Source organism: Ascidiella aspersa, chromosome 9, assembly GCF_963924565.1.
Source record: "Ascidiella aspersa chromosome 9, kaAscAspe10.2, whole genome shotgun sequence".
NCBI lineage: Eukaryota > Metazoa > Chordata > Ascidiacea > Phlebobranchia > Ascidiidae > Ascidiella > Ascidiella aspersa.
Window position 1 is genome coordinate 18381084 of NC_139455.1, and position 17525 is coordinate 18398608.

Here is a 17525-nt window from a genome sequence, read left to right on the forward strand (position 1 = left end):
TCGGGAATTTTTTTTGTAAACAAATTAGATAAAACAAAAAGTTGTGAATCCAGGTTTTCGTGAAAAAAACCGGAAGGTAGGCTACTCGCGTACCTCCTGAAAAACCTTCGCGTACTACTAGTGGTTCGCGTACCACAGGTTGGAAACCCCTGCATTAAGGTCTAACAACTCTAAATAAATAGTCAGCAAACTTTTTCTTTGGCTCAAAATACTCTTTCAAGAGCTTTTGAAAAGCCCACTACGTAAACTACTGCGACAGTCCAGTGGTGCGGCCGGCCGAGAATTTTGGGGGGCTCCAAAAATGTTAAAAACTTCAACTAGTAAGAGTATTTGGTATGGGACACCGCCAATAGATGCAGAAAAAACAACAACTAAAATTAAATAACTTGGCGGAAACTAAAATTTAATAACTTGACACTGAATCTGCTTCCTCACAAAGATAAAGCGACTTCTTATAAAACATAAATAAATAACTCAGTAATGACACTATACGATTAAAAGGCCATTCGTCGCTTCCCGCCAGTGAGGCTCGTTACAACTTGATCGATATTTTCATTTATTTTTACAGGATGATAATGACGCACACATACTGTAAATCCGAGAGCCGATCTGAAGTCATCTCTGAGCGTAACCATGTTTACAACCACTGACTTAGAAGGTACGGTCAGTTCGCTTAGACTTGTTACGCTAATATTCTACAAGGAATATCGCGTGATAATTTTTGCACGCTTTTTCGGTTACAATGATGTTGTATTTACCTTCAAAAAGCTCCGTTTTCAACACATTAATTTACGGTACACATAAGTATTTGACTTAGGATAATGTTTATACTGACTTAAGCATCATTTTTCGCAATTATCACTTTTGGGCGATAAAGTTGCAAAAAAATAATTGTAATTATCTGCAATATTTGTAAAACATATTGTCAACAATCCAAATATCCCATAATAGACCAATCGACGAAATTACGTCCCTGTTCGTACCCCAGTTATATAGACCCAACAAATGTCAGAAAATCAGGGTGGACTCGTGGGCTGTAGGGCACCAGGCCATTGCCTTCTTGTTTGTTAACTTAAGTATGTGGACTTTCGCCCTTGCAAATCTTATAAAACCAAAGGCACAGTGCATTTCATATAGCATGTATTTTTGCCTTTTTTGACTAACTTGAACTAGATCGGTTGTCGACAATCTGTTGGCCGCGGACCAAATGTTAGCCTTCAGGAAATTTTTCGTTGGCCTCGAGCTATTTAATATTATTTCAGTTAAAACTCCTTAAACCGCCCCTGGTTAGCAGTGTATTATTCGAGCTATACGTACGACAAAAAAGTGCCCAAATTAGTTTTATTCGAGCTACGTATACTCATAATGGGAATTCAATAGCTATTGAACAAGTTTTTCGGACCGCGACAAAAGTTTTGCCGAATGAAGAACTATAGTATATAAACGAAAGAATTTATCTCGCATCCTCAGTTTTTCTCTTACAATGTAAGACTTACCTCATTGTTGTAACCATCAGAAGCTATAGTACAGTGTGGACTAGGGCAATATACAAAAGGGAATTTTGCCTTACATATTTAGGCAATTTGGCAGTTTGCAAAACCGTACAACGTAAGTGCAAGATGGCCTTAATAATAATTTGCTTTCATAATAATTATCGTGATAAGCATGGTTGTTTTATCAAAGCGTTTTTTTAAGTAAAACACATGACAACTTAAATATAAGAAATGGAACTTTTCATTCTTGCTTTGCTCGATTATACTTTTACCTTAGTAAATTGACTTATATACGTCACGTCAGTGTTGTAATGACTTAAGTAAATGACTTAACCGTCGTTTCGGGAAAATGTCTTGACTTGGCAGTTTTGACAATTGAGTTGACTTGGACTTAAGCCATTCGGTCATTTGACTTGAGTTAAAATTAAATGCTTTAATTTAATATTTTAAATAAAATTGATCTCGTATAAAAACAAATCAAACAAAACCAGGTGTAACCAAAATGTCGACAAAGCAGATTTTTAGCTCAATTTAAAGAGATTTCAACCATGTTCAGATAAAGAAAACCAAGGCCCGCTTCGAAATATTGGCCGTCTGATAGCGCCATTAAGCTTGCTGTTGACAACTTTGTGTGACGTAATTGCCAACCGGTTCGGTTTTACGAGGTGTCGTAATAAGTGTCGATACGGACGTTTTTTTTTTATAATTTTGTTGCATATTACACATACCAAAATCCAAATCTACACAAATTTAAAAATTATCTTCTTTAGCTTTTTTACGGATGTTTTAGCGAAATGTCTGAGCTGAGAAAACAAAAATGTTTAAAGTTTAAAAATTACGTTTTACAGCAAGTTTTAGTGAATCTATCTAAAATTGCAATATGCAGTTTGGTAACTAGATATCGAACAATAAGATGTTATATCGGTAATAATTAACTTGTCCCTGTGAAACAACTGCATCTCTTACAGACTTACACGGTTGTTTCAGAACTCATTTTTTTGCCATATTAGGCGCTTAACGGCCTTTCTCCTTTTGACGTTTCAAAAAAATGGCGTCACTTTTTCGTCCTCGCTTGCCGTCGCACCTAGGTTGGTATCACCTCGTCGTTTAGAAACGTTATCAGTTCGATACAGACGTGGCGTAATGCTTGGGCCTGTAGTTTTTATCGCATTTTTTTGTTTATTTATGTTTTATCGTAAGGTAGACTAGATACGTTAAAAGGTATGTTAGTTAAAAAGGTTATCGCAACTTGATTGCAAACGAAATGGCATCTTTTTTCGTTCAAGATTTCAGACAGAAAGACCACTCGCCCAATAGGCCGAGGATGGCGAGAAGTTTTCTTCGTTGTTTTAATCCGACGTTGCTGATGTTTTAATTTGCGTGCTTAATATAATTGTTATGTTAAACTATTTTAACTGATTTTAGCCATTTACGAATAACTGAACATTTCGCAGTTAAGATAATATAACAACACGTTTTACAATTTAACATAAATTGTGACTTGTTTGACAGTGACACTGCAACATATCGCATTCAACTAAAATGTTAATTTTTATCATAAACTAAAATTAGAAAAAACTTTGTTTTGTACTTCAGAATTAAATGAAATAAGCAATAAATAGTATTTTAAAGCAACTTTTCTGATTTTGCTGCAACACACCACCAACTGTTTTCTGGTTGTTTTTTTTAAAACTCCTAAGGACTTTTGGATTCAAAGAAAGAGGAGTACAACAATTAGGACATGGCTTATATGAAACTATCTGCCTTTCTTCTTCTTATGTTTAGTCTGGTATTTATTTATTTTTTTAATTTGTTTCTTATTTATAATGTTGTCTAAAAAATTGGTGAAATGAATCATATCTATAGCAGAAAATTTCAGAACTAAAACTTATCAAAGAAAACTTGAAAAAATAGTATATTTTGAAACAAAACTTGAGTGATTATCTAACAGCAGGCACCTTTGCTTTTACTTGTGTTTTTAGCTGCGTTGTGACTTTCAGTTAGATTTACAAAAAAGAATTAAAAAAGTTTAAAGCATAAAATCTACACTTTACTATATTTTATTGTTACATCGTTGACCTTTTGTTGTTGTTGACGTTAGCGTTGAGTAAATTGTTTTATGTTGCAGGGTTGGGCAGATGCATCGAAAAATGGATTGGGTGAGTTAAACGTATATTCGCTTACTAATTCTCTTGAATCACTTCCTGAATTGCATCCCTTACAAATGTTATTCTTGTAGCGTATATTTAGGGATATGTATTTATCTCAATTTTTGATAAAAATATGTTGTTAACCAAATTCCTTCCATAGAATATGCTATGTTGCTGCATTGCCATACTTACATTTTTCAGTTGAAAAAGTCCTTCATCGACAGAAACGAGAGTGGGTTGTTGGAAGTTTTCAGTTTTTTGAAACATTGGATTCATCAAAGTTTGTACCATTCCCTGATACGCTAAATAGTGTAGGTAGTATTTTCTTCATTTAGGCCCACCATACTTTACTTGTGAATATTTGATGCCTTAAAGATCTACATATGAACTTTAAAGGTTTATGTATAATATATATATCCTACAGTAAAGACACAGAAACAGATGTATCAATAATGTTTTAATTTTTTACAAGCGCTAGATGTTAAACTTAAATTTCCATTTTACTAATTATAACTTCTTTTGGAGCTATTTTATATTACTTAACCTTAACGACTTCCACTTGATTACATGTTAAACGTATGTTAGAAAACCTTTTGCTGTTTTAAACCTCTAAATTGATTTCACTTAATATTTGTTAGTGGATTGATGGCAACCATTAATTTAAAATTTATAGGAGTGTAACTTTTGTGATGCATAACCAATTTACCATTAACAAATTCATTAATTGATTTGCAAGGAGTATGATTGTTATGTTACTGAGATCAGAATACAGGACTTATACCAGTGGGATATAGAATAAATTAAGCCAATGTCCTGACAGACTGAATAAAGAATATTTTATCGAAAAACATGAGATTTATATTTGTTCTATGGTGTTTTTAATTTTGTTCAACAGTTTTCCTTGTGCTTTGCATAGAGTTTCATGCTGACTCGAGGTATATTTTTTTAAACAGATCCAATCTGACAATCCGAATGTGGCTGAGTATAAATTACAACCTTTAAGTGATATTTTTGAACTGAAAACCGAAAACAACAAAGCAGAAGACGGAGGAGGTAAAAAGGGCGTGCTTTGGCTAAATAGACGAATGGATTATGAAGAATTTCAGGAGTTTAAACTTCAGGCAATTGCCCTTGATAAAGATAATATCCCGGTAAGAAAATAACATTTTTTTCTGGTTGCTTTAAAATATTTTTCTTGTTTATGTATATATATATAATACATTTTTTAAATTGTTTTGGTAAATATTTTGTATTACAACCTTGCTGGATAGGTGATAATGTTAACTGTTTATTATAAAACTTTTTGTTTGTTTGTTTCAAGAATAACTTTTTTACATACCTTTTTTTAAATCAACAAATCATCACAAATAAATTTGATGTGGCTTGTTTTACCATCTGTTGCAAAATAACTTTTTTGGGTTAAAGCTGAACAAATCTTAAGGTGCATGTTAATTTATATTTAACGATTATATCTAGACTTTTGGTAATATCTGACCGTGGCAACTTTTCATTCCATGTCTTGTAATACAAAGTATATATTTTTTAAACAAACAAAGGTAAAGTTAAAGTGAATGTTCTCTTACAGGAAGCATTATTCTCAAAATGATATTATTCAAGTGAAGTTTACTGTGCTTAAAAATTTAATAGGATTAATTTGCTGTTTTACTAGAGCTATCTGTTTGACGAAATGTTAAATTTCCAAATTTAGACAGTTTTTAGAAAAATGAAAATTGCACTAATGTTATGTTGCATTTTCTCCAATCATGGCCATGTTTATATATTTGAATATTTCTGGATTTTTTCTGTATCTTAATTTGTCTTAAGGGACTACATACCTATTTATAGCTAGCGTTTTAATGTAAAGCACTATTGTTGTGAATTTTCCAAAGCTATGAAAAGCTATTTTTTTATAACAAGTTTTTTAATTTATTGCTTACAATGTTTTGTTATATTAGGACCTAAAATCTTATATTTTCTCTTTGTTGTTTCAGATTGAAAAACCTCTTGATATTAGGGTAAGAATAATAGACCTGAATGACAACGAACCGTTTTTTAATCCAAACTCTCTAACTGCAAATGTGGAGGAGGCTACCAAGCCCAACACAGGCAAGATTCATACTTATGTATCTCACCATCTGTATGTGTTAAACCAGCGGTTCTTAAACCGGGAGGGGGATTCTTGCCAAGCAATTCTTAGGGAGTCGCAAGCTCTACTCCAATGTTTAAAAATTTTTAAATGATTTACATCGGTTCGATTGGGTTTGCAGTGATTCAAATTGTTTTAGTTTAGGTTGTTTTTTGCCAACTTTAACATTGAAACTGCAAAATATTTTCGCGCTCCCCCATACTTTCCGTTTTTTACTTTTGTTGACTTCTATTTACCACTCTTTGAATGCCATTGCATGTGTTCATATCATCGCAGGTATTATAGATAAACGATAAAAGTTGTCCCCATTTGAACTATTTTTTATCCATATTTTCTATATGATAACAGGCTAGCAACAGGGTCTCAAACTTTTTTATGCGAATCTCCTAATGTTTTTGCAATATTGCCATTGTATTGTATGTCGTCACATCTTTTGAAACACGATAAACCAATGTTTAATTTTCTGCTTCACATTTTTATTTGCGCTACATCACAGCTTTATACAACTGTGAAGTAAATGCCTTCAAAACACCTTTGTCAAAATCAGCTTAATAAAAGCAATGTGTCGAGCACGGGCAATTTGTTCTTTGCCAAATGCGAAACCCTCCTTTGATTTAAAGTTTAGCCAATTTAACCAAATAAGCTCAATTTTTTTTTTCACGCGAACATGTTGTCTCAGTGATATTTAATTGAAAAATACAGAATTGAATTGCTTTCCGTAGGGGGCGCAAAGCATAGGAAAATTACAAAAGGAAACATGGCTGAAAAAAGGTTTAAAAACCACTGTTAAACGATAAAGATTGTTCTTTGTTTTATTAGGTATATATATATATATATATATATTGTTTTTACTTACAAACAGACTGAAAATATTCACCTCAAACGTTTTCCGATATATCTTCTCATATTAATTCACTCTTCTAAGTTCTAACTTCTAATAACCTTTTTTTTTTTTTGATATTGAATATCTAAACCAGCAGTTCCCAAACTTTTCTACAAATTTTGTCTGGTGGACCCTTTGCAATGATTTTGATATTTCGCGGCCCTATAAAAATTCAAGGGTCAGACCCATATTTTTTGTAATACACTGGTGCAGTCACGATTCTTTTTCTAATGTAACAACTTTCTAACTAATATGAACAATTCGCGAATAGCAGGTATAGCACAGTACAGCATAATAGATGCTTTATAATGTCAGAAGAGACATCATACAACTCCCTTTATTATCGAATAATAAAGCATAACTGATGAGTGATGACTAAGAATTATGACAGACAATGTTAAAAAGTATTCGCTAAAGCCTAATGTTTAAACTTGATAAATAATTCTCCTTCTGACGCTCTGAAACTGCTGCACGGACCGCAGTTTGGGAACCGCTGATCTAAACTAAGCTTTTGTACATTACAACTCATCAGGTTTTGTTAAACTATATTAACCTGTAGAATTTGCATAAAATCATAGTTTTCCAACTAACTTTGAAATATGCATTTTTTGTAAAAAACAGATTCTCTGCCCATTCCAGAACAACATGTCAAATTTTATCCTGAATTATTTTGTTTTTAGAAATCTTGACTCTTAGTGCCACCGATGCGGACATAAACAACAAAATGCTCTACTTTTATAATGGTGGGGAAAATCCTCCTAGTTCTTCGCCAAGATTTTCAGTAGCTGAAAATTCTGGAAATGTTATGCTTTTGCAAAAACTTGACAAGGAAGCTACGCCACAAATAACTTTCACAGTCACAGTACGAGACCAACCCGTCGGTTTATCTGGTAAATGTTATGCTGATTTGTATTTCATCAACTAATGATTTTTCAACAAAGTTAAGTAACAGTACATCAGATTTATCTTTAAATTTGTAGGGTGGATATTTCATTTAAAGTTCAATTTGCTTTCGGACAAGGGTTTACCAATTAGCATTCAACCAAATGAAATAACATTCACAAAAACTTTCAAAATATGAGTTATGACTTTACTTTACTAGTTTGGCCTCTGTCACATGTAAGATAGTAATTGATCAAAAATAGCTAAGTTGGTGTGCTTGCTGACTTCGGACCTTACACAAACTCAAAATAGTCTGCAAACTCGGTTTGAAAAACACTGGTCTAAGCCTCTATGTACTTTTATCTAATTGGTGTTAAATGACAAAAACAAAAATAAAACTATGCAAACTTTTCGGAATTGCTGACATGGAGGAAATTAATTCAATTTTTTTCCTTAAAGCTTTTGTATCCACGGCCACTGTTACTGTCAATGTGTTGGATTCAAACGATCATGCCCCGGTATTTATTGGTAACCCATACTCTGCAATGGTGGGTGAGCTGACCCCACTGCAATCTGTAATCAAAACAGTTTCTGCCTCTGATATAGACGAAGGGATCAATAGAGAGGTAATGCAATATTTGATTTCTGCAATCAATTTGTTTCTTTCAAAAAAAACCTTGAATTTTTTTATTATTTATAAATGTTTGGAAAACAGCTATATATAGTACAAAAAAGCCCTTTAATTTTATTTGTTTTTTTAAACTTTTAGGTTCACTTTGGAATCATTTCTGGAGATCCAGATTCCATGTTTTCAGTAAAGTCGTTTCCATCGGCTAACAAAGACAGTGCAGCTGAGATTGTTTTGGAAAAATCGCTCGATTTTGAAACCCCGCCACAAACCTATACTTTGACAATACAGGCATGGAACAACAATTCAGTAAATCGCGACGATCTAATGTACAAAGTAAGCTGCAATATATTTATCATGACATTTAGAATCATTTTGAGAATTCTTACTACTGGATGATCCTTCACCAGATATAAGTTTTACCTAATAATTGTTACTGGGGTATTCCATATGTAATTCTCTGTAAAAGTTAAACAAATAAGTATTATTTCTCATAAATTCCAGACGAAACAACAACCGTAAGAAATTTGGCCGCCTGTCTGCAAATTTATGTCTCAAGTTATTGTTTTTCAAAATATTCATCCCTCTTTATGGCATTGATTGTTTACTGGACAATTAAATATGTAGGATTTCTTATCGTGTTTGATATGCTTGTTCAATTCATTATTGTAGTTGCACAATGCACAAGTACAATTTACGTAAATTTTAGTCTATACTTTGGCATGTAACATAATATATATGACGTCTTGTAGATCTGATAACATTCAATAACTAATTTTTGATTGCAAGGGTACTCGCCAGTCATGGGATTGTGTGTCAAGCTGAAAATCTCAACCCCATGTATTTTGTTTTTCAGTCAACAGCCTTGCTGACAGTTACTGTCACAGACGAAAACGAAGCGCCTGTATTTCAAAACTTGCCCTTAACAGCTAGAGTCAATGAAAATGAAAAAGCTGGTACTCCAGTGATGCAAGTTCGTGCTGTAGACCCAGATGCAGGCGATTCTGTGAAAATGTGAGTTTTTGACAACTAGTTGACCTATTTTGTGCTAAATAATAGGGAAGTTTTATATTTGGTTTATTTGCTTACGTTTTGCTGAGGTAATCATTAATTATTAACATAAAAATAAATTGGTGTATAATCCTGGGAACTGTTTGGCAGTTGTGTTAAATATTGTTCATTATTACTTTAGATCACAATAATTAAACAAGCCTGGTTGACAATACAATTGCTTTATAACTAATTGGCAACTCATTGCTGTGAAAATACCTACCTTGTTTGCCCTGTAAGTTGTAGCCCCCAGGCAGCACATGGTAATCACTCAGATAATGACTTGATAATAGTCTTGTGACTAAGTTCACATGCACCTAGTGGTGGCCTGGCTGATTTATCACATCCTCCCTTAACTGGTGTTATTGACTATATATACATATACATATATGTACATATAATATGTATGGCTGTGTGTTGAGTGTTTATACACACAAAATCTGTCAGATTTCTTAAACATTTGAGCTTGTCTTGAAACACATCTCAGTCGTTTCTAAAAGTATTCCGTTTATTAAACCGCTAAAATCAGCCAATAGATTTAGCCTTTATTACATAAAACAGATTTGCTAACTCCATTTTTGTTAAAGAAAAAATTTGCTCTTCCAGGTACACTTTACTGAACGGACAAACTTGGTTTGAAATTAATTCCGACACTGGTGAAATCACCACTTTGCAGCCGATTGACAGGGAAAACGAACTAATCGTCAATCAGGAAACCAGCATTTTTCTTCTCAAAGTTGAAGCAAGAGATAATGGTGAGCTAAAATCCTATGTTTTAGATCTTGACCACCTAAAGTGCATTTGTGTGCACACTTATAGAAAGACTTAAACAAAACAAAACTTGTCATATTTTTGGTATGGCATATTTGCTTTGCTTGGTATATTCTGTCAGTCAGAACTACTTGTGAATGCACTTTACATAGTGTTTTCTGATTTTTTTAATTTGCATTTCGTCCAGGTTGTTAACTGTGTTTTTTCTTACCAAATAAATTTTTGTTTTACCAACTTATATTACTTTGCGCAGGAACTCCGCAGCGGTCTGCAAGTACTGTTGTTAATGTTGTCATCGGAGATGTCAACGACAACAAACCACAACTGAGCCCACTAAATGTGGTGTATTGCCAGGATCAGAAATCTAGGGCAGTGGCCAACATCACTGTTACAGATAAGGATACACCTGAAAATGGCTCACCTTTTCAATCAAAGTCGTTGCAGTCGCAATGGCCTGTTGAACTTAGTAAGTATGTTACACAAAATAGGCTTGATTCTCTGACACTTAAGCTGACTAGGCAACCTATTGTCTGTTGGTATTGCTGTCCGAAAATCAATTTTCATCATATTGATAGTTATACTAAACAGCTTGTTGCTGATCAATGGATCTATGATCATAGTAGCAAAACTCTTGCATAATATAAAATTTAAAATACAGTGTTCTGTTGCTTTTTAAGGTTGGTTTCTGTAAAGTTGGGGCACTGACCTGTGAAATTGTTTTCCTTGCAATGACATCATTTTTTTACTTTACAGTGGATAGCAACACGCTTCTTCTTATGACCACTCATAACACTGGTGAGCTCCGCGCTGGAGATGAAGACGTTATTGTAGAAATTGAGGTAACGGACAGAGGTGGCCAAGTTGGAACAAGCACGGTTACTGTTTCGATTTGCAAGTAAGTTTTCCAACTGCAATTTTTTTTTTGTTTAAAAGGCACTCTGACTCTGGTTTATTTTTCAAGTAACTAGAAAGTGAATAATTTTTTTTAATTACAATAGCAATGTCAACTGTAATGTTGGATCAGGGAAAGCCTAGAATATTTTTGAGGGCATACAAACCTAATTTAAGTTATAGAATAACGCTTTATAGAAAGTTCAAGATTTACTTACCAGACGGTTGATTTTTCTCAGCTGCCATAAGAGTAACATGTGCTTCCAAGCGGTTGCCCAACCCTTCCCAGTTTGGCTTCCCATTCTCATCATTTGCATAATTTTAATTCTTTTAAGTAAGTTGATGGTAAATCTGAGATAAACCTCGCATGAAGCTGATGATAAATAATATCCTGAATAACTCTGCATTTGTAAATGGTGAAAGACCCAGAGAAACTCTGGTGTTACCTATTAATAAAACTTGTTTAGAGCATTTTTTGAATGTTCTAGAGCCGCAGTTACAGTTCAAAAGTATAGGCTAAATCTATGTAAGAGTTGTAATAGTCTTAAATATAGTTTTTTTGTATTTATGTGGACTAATTTACATTGCTAAAACCCCATTAAAGCAGGTGAAAAGATTGCTTTAAAACAAATTTTTTAACTGTGTTGGAACGTGATAAACTTGTTTTTGTCCTAAGTTAGTAATATTTTTGTATTGTACAGAACGCATTTTTTTAAAGCAAAGGCTCTTTAGTGTGTATGTAGTCTGACAAAACAAATTGTGGATCTTTTGCTGATAATTATTTTGGAAAAAAAACTTGTTGCTACCCTGTGATTTATTCTAAATATCCCGCTTAGGTGTAACACGGAAGGAGCGTGTGAGGCTGCTATTGTGGCACCCGGAGGAATTAATATCATGATTATTATCGCTATAATAGCGGTCATTATCATTCTTTTCAGTAAGTGACAGAATGTAGGACATGTCTTGCTGCAAGGGATGCATTTTTGTTTAGTCTCACTCTCTAGAACTAATAACAAATTGCTTGACTTAACATGATTGGCTTGTTTCACTATTTTATGTCCCGAACAAACTACAAAATGCACCAGATGCATGCTTTACATATGAAAGGATGTTTGTTAGAATCGTTTGATATCTGAGACAAGTGGGGTGCTTCTTCTGTAGAGATAACAAGTTTTCCTTGACCTTATTTCAGCTCTGTTGCTGTAAATTAGATCTTCCAGTTTCGAGTGCATAGCTTTTTTTATCTGTGGTACTTTATGCAGTGGTAAAAGTTGGATTTACAACTTTTGTGGCTTATTACATTCATACTAACTCCTTAACGCGGGTGCCTTTTTTAGCTGTGACGACAACGGGGTGTGCTCTGATGTTGCCTTACGAACTGGTGGTTTTGGATGGCCCATACTTATTGCTATTATTGCAGCTATTCTCATATTACTGAGTAAGTGCATGATGGCCTGCTTACTCTTTACTGACAAGCCTTGCATGTGGCATGTTATTAATATGTAACATTTATTATCCTAAAATGTTTGTAGTTTTTTTTTCTTGTATCTTGACAATTTGCAGTGTTGTAATTAGAATATTACTTTGAAAATAATGGTATGCGTAAATTGGAAACAAACATACAAATATACTTAAAAACACAATATAATTATATTTTTTAATTTTTTAAATATAATGTGCATAAATTTTAAAGTCTATGTTTTAGATTTCTAAAGTCATGTTGAAGATAACGTTGTGTGAACAGTCCAAATTAAAATGAAAAAAGATCAAGATTTGAATTAAAACATACGTTTGCACAACGTTTTGCACCTCTTTATATTTAACTTCCTACCAAACCAGAGCACCTGTAATAGCGATTTTTAATTCTTGTTTGGTAACAGTCATTGTTCTGGCTGTTGTTGCTTACCGTCGTCGTCAAACCGCTGATATTGAGAAGCAGGGACTCTTCATGGATGAGGACGACGTCCGCGAAAACTTGCAAGCTTACCACGACGAGGGAGGCGGTGAGGAAGACAATGTAAGTCTAGCAAAATTCTGACTTTTTGCGCTACTTAAATTTTAGTACACTTGGCTGATTACTGTGACTAGGGTGTTTTATCAAAAAGAGTTACTTAGTGTTTTTTACTGTTTTGTTGGTTTTTATTCTTATTGCTTACCAATATGTGTCCTTAATATATTTCCTGTTTTTTATCAACATAAACCCACACCTGATTTCTATTGGGCTGTTTTGTTCAGTTAAAATAAAGCCCAATAACTAAGTAAATAAAACTGCAAATACTGCAAAACAGGTTGAACTTGGAAAAAATTTGACTCTTAAGTATTTAATATGTCAATATATGTGTAATTTATTCTTTGAACCTAACATGTATTGCAAAGCATAACATTTTTAATTTTGCAACCAGGACCACTATGACATCAGCGCCCTGCAAGCCCCACCCTTGATCAAGCCCAAGCGTGTGGACGAAGCCCCCCAGGGTAGCGCCCAGCCCCAACCCAGGACCAGGATCCCACCCGACACTGACATCGGAGACTACATTACTGACGTAAGTGCTGGCAGCTGATATCTTGCCTGGTATAAAAGGCCCCTTAGGGTTCTACTGCTGCGCGATTAGAAATTGTTAGTTTGTGATGGGAGTTTTTCGTTTTGTTTTTAAAAGCGCGAATCATTTTGTTAAAAAGTGAAGTGGTTGTATCATATGTTTTTAAACGTGAAATTCGGCAAGTTAGTGATTTCCAGAATAAAGTTTAACACCAAAATAAGACAATAAAAACGTTTGGTTTGGTAAATACTTTGTTGACTATAGTCTGGCGTTAGATGTTAACTGACAAATTGGTCGAGTTTGCCTCTAATCTACTAAAACATACAACACTTGGATATAATTTCGATGTTTTACCCCATTTCTTCATTTTCAGAAATGAAAGATTTTGCTTGCTTAGTTGCCATTCAATCAAACTATTCACACCTTAAGGCAAAATAATTAAACGTCAGAAAATAGTTGCACAGTTTGAAAAGCTAAAAACTCTCGCAACCTGAACTAAGGGCGCGGTTGCTCATAAGTAGAGAGAGAAAAGCAAGCCTCGCAAATTGGCTGCTACTTTGTTTAAAAATCGTCGCTGAAAAGCTCTGGTAAACGAGGGACAAAAGGCTAAAGCGACCGCGGTCCTGACAAAACCTCTCTCTCCAACACAACAATGCCCCCCTCGCTGGCTTGCGTTGACAAACCGACACTTTACACCGGTCACAAAAAATGGCGTCTGCCTCTCTTTGAGCATTATTTTGCTTGTCGCGTGTTGTGAATGGGATTCAGGGTTCGGTTTCAAACAAGAGTGTGCGGAAAGCGGTACCGCCAATGAGTTCGATATCGTTTGATTTTCAACTGATGGATATTTTTTTTATTTCAATGACCCACGACAAATTTAATGTAGTTTAAAAACTGAACAGTTATTTATTTGAAACGTTTACAAAATTCTGGGGTTTAGTATTCATTCTGTGTCCAAGTTCAACCTCCAACCATTTTTTTATATTTGCCAGTGTTTATTTCCAGAGAAATAGGAACACGGTAATGCAATCGGCATCACATTATTTTACAGCTGGTTCGAGACACAGCCTTTAACCTCATGGTCATTTCGCTTCTAGGGGTATTTTACTACTCACACTGATAAACGACAATAGCAATTAACGATTCCAGATTTTCGACGGGATTAGCTCCCGTCGGGATTTCCGCTGTCTGTCGCGCCATCACCAGCACTATGACGTCACAATTGCGCGCCCGTGATGCCAAAGCACACACAGCGGCGACGCCGTCCACACTCCCCCCCACAAATCGCCATAGTCGCCCCCTGGCTGTCGCGTAATCCTATCGCCCAGGATTATGACATCACACTTAGCAGCGGCCTTTTGTTTTCGATATCGACGATCTACGTGATTTGTGGGCTTTGTGCCTTGTGGAAACAGTTGGTCGCATTTGCCGGGCTCGGAATTCGCTTTGTCCCCTCGAGAAACAAAGCGCCGGCTCTGCTGTTGTAAATTTCATCACCGGTCGGATTTACTAGAACAGCCGACCGTGTTTGGAAATTTGAAAGCGTGCCAAAATTGACGCGCCAGTAAGGCTTCCATTGTTGGCACTTTGTCTGTCAAATAATAAACAAAAGTACAAAAGCGAATTGTTAACTAGGTGTGTTTACACTGGAACTAAAAGTTTTTTCCCCGTTTTAACAATTGATTTTAGGTGGTACCTAGAAATAAAAGTGTTTCGTGTCGTTTTTCGGCCTAGGATTGTTTGGTATAGCCGCTATAAGATAAAAATGATTTTTTTGACGACTAGTTAAATAAAATTAAGACTGGTTCACAAAATCTATACGTAACTGAAGCAAAATGTGCTTGGAAATTATTTTAAGCCTTGCGCTCCAACCCACGTTTTCAAAACATGGCCCTTTCCCAATATATTGTTCCAAACGTTTTTTTTTTTTTATATAAATCAGTTTTGGCCCACTTAAATATTCCCAGTCTCGCACCCAACCAACTGTTCGGGTCAATATATTTATTAGGCGATTCAGACCAAACCACTTAGAGCCCTTCTTCTACTACCAATTATTTCGATGCCTTTTAACGGCAATATTCCCGTGCCTTCCCTGCTCAAAACTGACTCTTTTTTTCCACATTTTAGGCCAAGGGTGTCGCCGACAACGACCCAACAGCTCCCCCCTTCGACTCCTTGCTGGTGTTCGACTACGAGGGTCAAGGGTCAGACGCGGGGTCACTGAGCTCGCTGAACTCTGGCACCACGGACGGCTCACAGGATTACCAGTACCTCAATAACTGGGGACCGCGATTCCAGAAGCTGGCTGATATGTATGGAGGTGGCGAGGACGAGTGATCTCACCAATTGATTAAAATGAAGGCTACTTGCTGTGGCCGCGGCTGACAGCTTCCAAGCACGCTGTTGTTATCCACATTTTTTGTATAAGCAGCTACCACTGGCTTTAAAAACGTTTTCTGCGGAAAGACCGATTTTTCACGCGTTTTTTCGTGCTGTTTTTTTTCTTGGATATTTTGCTTCAGCGCCTTTAATGGTAACGGTTGATAATTTAATGCATGTGTAATTTTTACCTGGTTGTTTTTTTACATAACTCTCTTGTTATAAACTCGGCAACGTTTCATATAAAAAGCACGTTTTTTTTGCGCCATATCACCAAGCATTGGAAACTAAATTTCCACTCTTATAATATTTTATTGTAAATTAGGCCAAATTTTTCCGCATTGCCATGCTGTTGTCGTTTGGATGCAAAACTAAGTGAAACTTAACACGGTGCTGCAACTTTTATATAAATATGTCCTGGTGAACAAAGTCGATTCATGATTGTTTTCGACGACCCTTCCACGTTTTTATATATACGCCTCTAAGGTTTTTTGCTACTCGTAGTGATACAATGTCACTGTTCGATGTCGGCCAATTTGCTCGTCTTATTCTACGGCTCCACCGTAACGCTTTTGTCTGTATATATGGCTTCGTTCGGCCGACAATCCCGTGTTTTTTTGCGTTTAGTGTGCGATTTTTAATCGGTGCTGTATAATTCTCCGACGTATCCTAATCAAAAGAGCTCGCATGAAATTCATATCTCTCTATTTGTATCTGTATATCGAGAATCGCTATATATAATAATTGTGTACCACTCGTGTGAACGTTGCTTGTTTTACGCTTGTGCGGTTTTCGACTTGTATGTTGGCGCTTAGACGAAACGATTTCATCATATTTATACATTAATCGAACTGGAGGTTTTCAGCCACTTTTAATCTTGTATCGACCAACTGCGTTTTTGTCGCTGCAGCGATCGACCACAAAGCTAATTAGGTCGCCACTCGCTCACGCATTTTAAACTAGCTTTTACTTTTTCAAGTGTCGATTTTGGCAGCCGTGTTGGTATTGACCCAGGCGCCCGTACATCCGATCGAATTCACGCCCTGACCAAAATACTGGAATAATTCTATCTTAATGTTTACCACTGTCTGGAGACCAAACATTTTATGGCCAACTTCTATTTGGTACGATTTTTGATTGTTTTATATAACCTGTCATTTTTTTTCATATTTATAGTAATCGTGTAACAGAGACCAAACCTATAAAATAACCGGTACATTAACATTGCGATACAAGAATCATAACTTTGTCTTTGTATGTCTTTTTTACTTTTAACAGGTTAGTGCTGTTCTAAACTGTGTTGTATAACGATCTAGTTTCGCAAAATCTTATTTCATCAAAATTATATTTTCTCGATTAATCTTTCAACGGTGCCTATAATTGTTTCAGACTTTTAATCCGCAAAAAAGTACAGCCATCAACCCTAGACGTTTATAACATTGTACAGAACATGTGTGTTTACCCCTGTTACCCCCAGTAGCTTTTATACAATGCACGTAAAAACGTTTCTGCTGCCCGAAGTTTTTGCTTTTTATCCCGAAAGCGAGCGACTTTTTTAAAGGGAGCCTAATTCGAAGCGCGATTGATGCCATACCGTCGTAGAGCGAATTCGGTATTATTCAATTTTCGTGCCTTTTAGAATAAAACAGCTTCGTGTCCAGAATTGTGTTTCATATTGACCAAGTAGATCAGTTAATAGTTTAGCCTAAGTG

At 35.3% G+C, this 17525-nt stretch overlaps 1 protein-coding gene across 1 annotated transcript; it reads left to right on the forward strand.

Moving 5' to 3' along the window:
- The first annotated feature begins 3234 nt into the window (after positions 1–3234).
- On the forward strand, positions 3235–17470 carry LOC146133393 (cadherin-4-like). The gene is made up of 16 exons (XM_083397727.1): positions 3235–3282; positions 3622–3652; positions 3845–3954; positions 4597–4794; positions 5635–5749; positions 7353–7562; positions 8014–8180; positions 8324–8518; positions 9039–9196; positions 9839–9987; positions 10257–10469; positions 10757–10898; positions 11731–11831; positions 12775–12911; positions 13297–13437; positions 15562–17470. The coding sequence occupies exons 1-16, from the start codon at positions 3235–3237 to the stop codon at positions 15769–15771; spliced, it is 2325 nt and encodes a 774-aa protein (XP_083253853.1). The 3' UTR covers positions 15772–17470.
- Positions 17471–17525: the final 55 nt, after the last annotated feature.

Coding starts and splice junctions, on each gene's coding strand:
- LOC146133393 (XM_083397727.1), top strand. CDS start 3,235: ATGGCTTATATGAAACTATCTGCCTTTCTTCTTCTTATGTTTAGTCTG. Junction 7,563..8,013: donor CCAACCCGTCGGTTTATCTG/GTAAATGTTATG, acceptor TTTTCCTTAAAG/CTTTTGTATCCACGGCCACT. Junction 13,438..15,561: donor TCGGAGACTACATTACTGAC/GTAAGTGCTGGC, acceptor TCCACATTTTAG/GCCAAGGGTGTCGCCGACAA.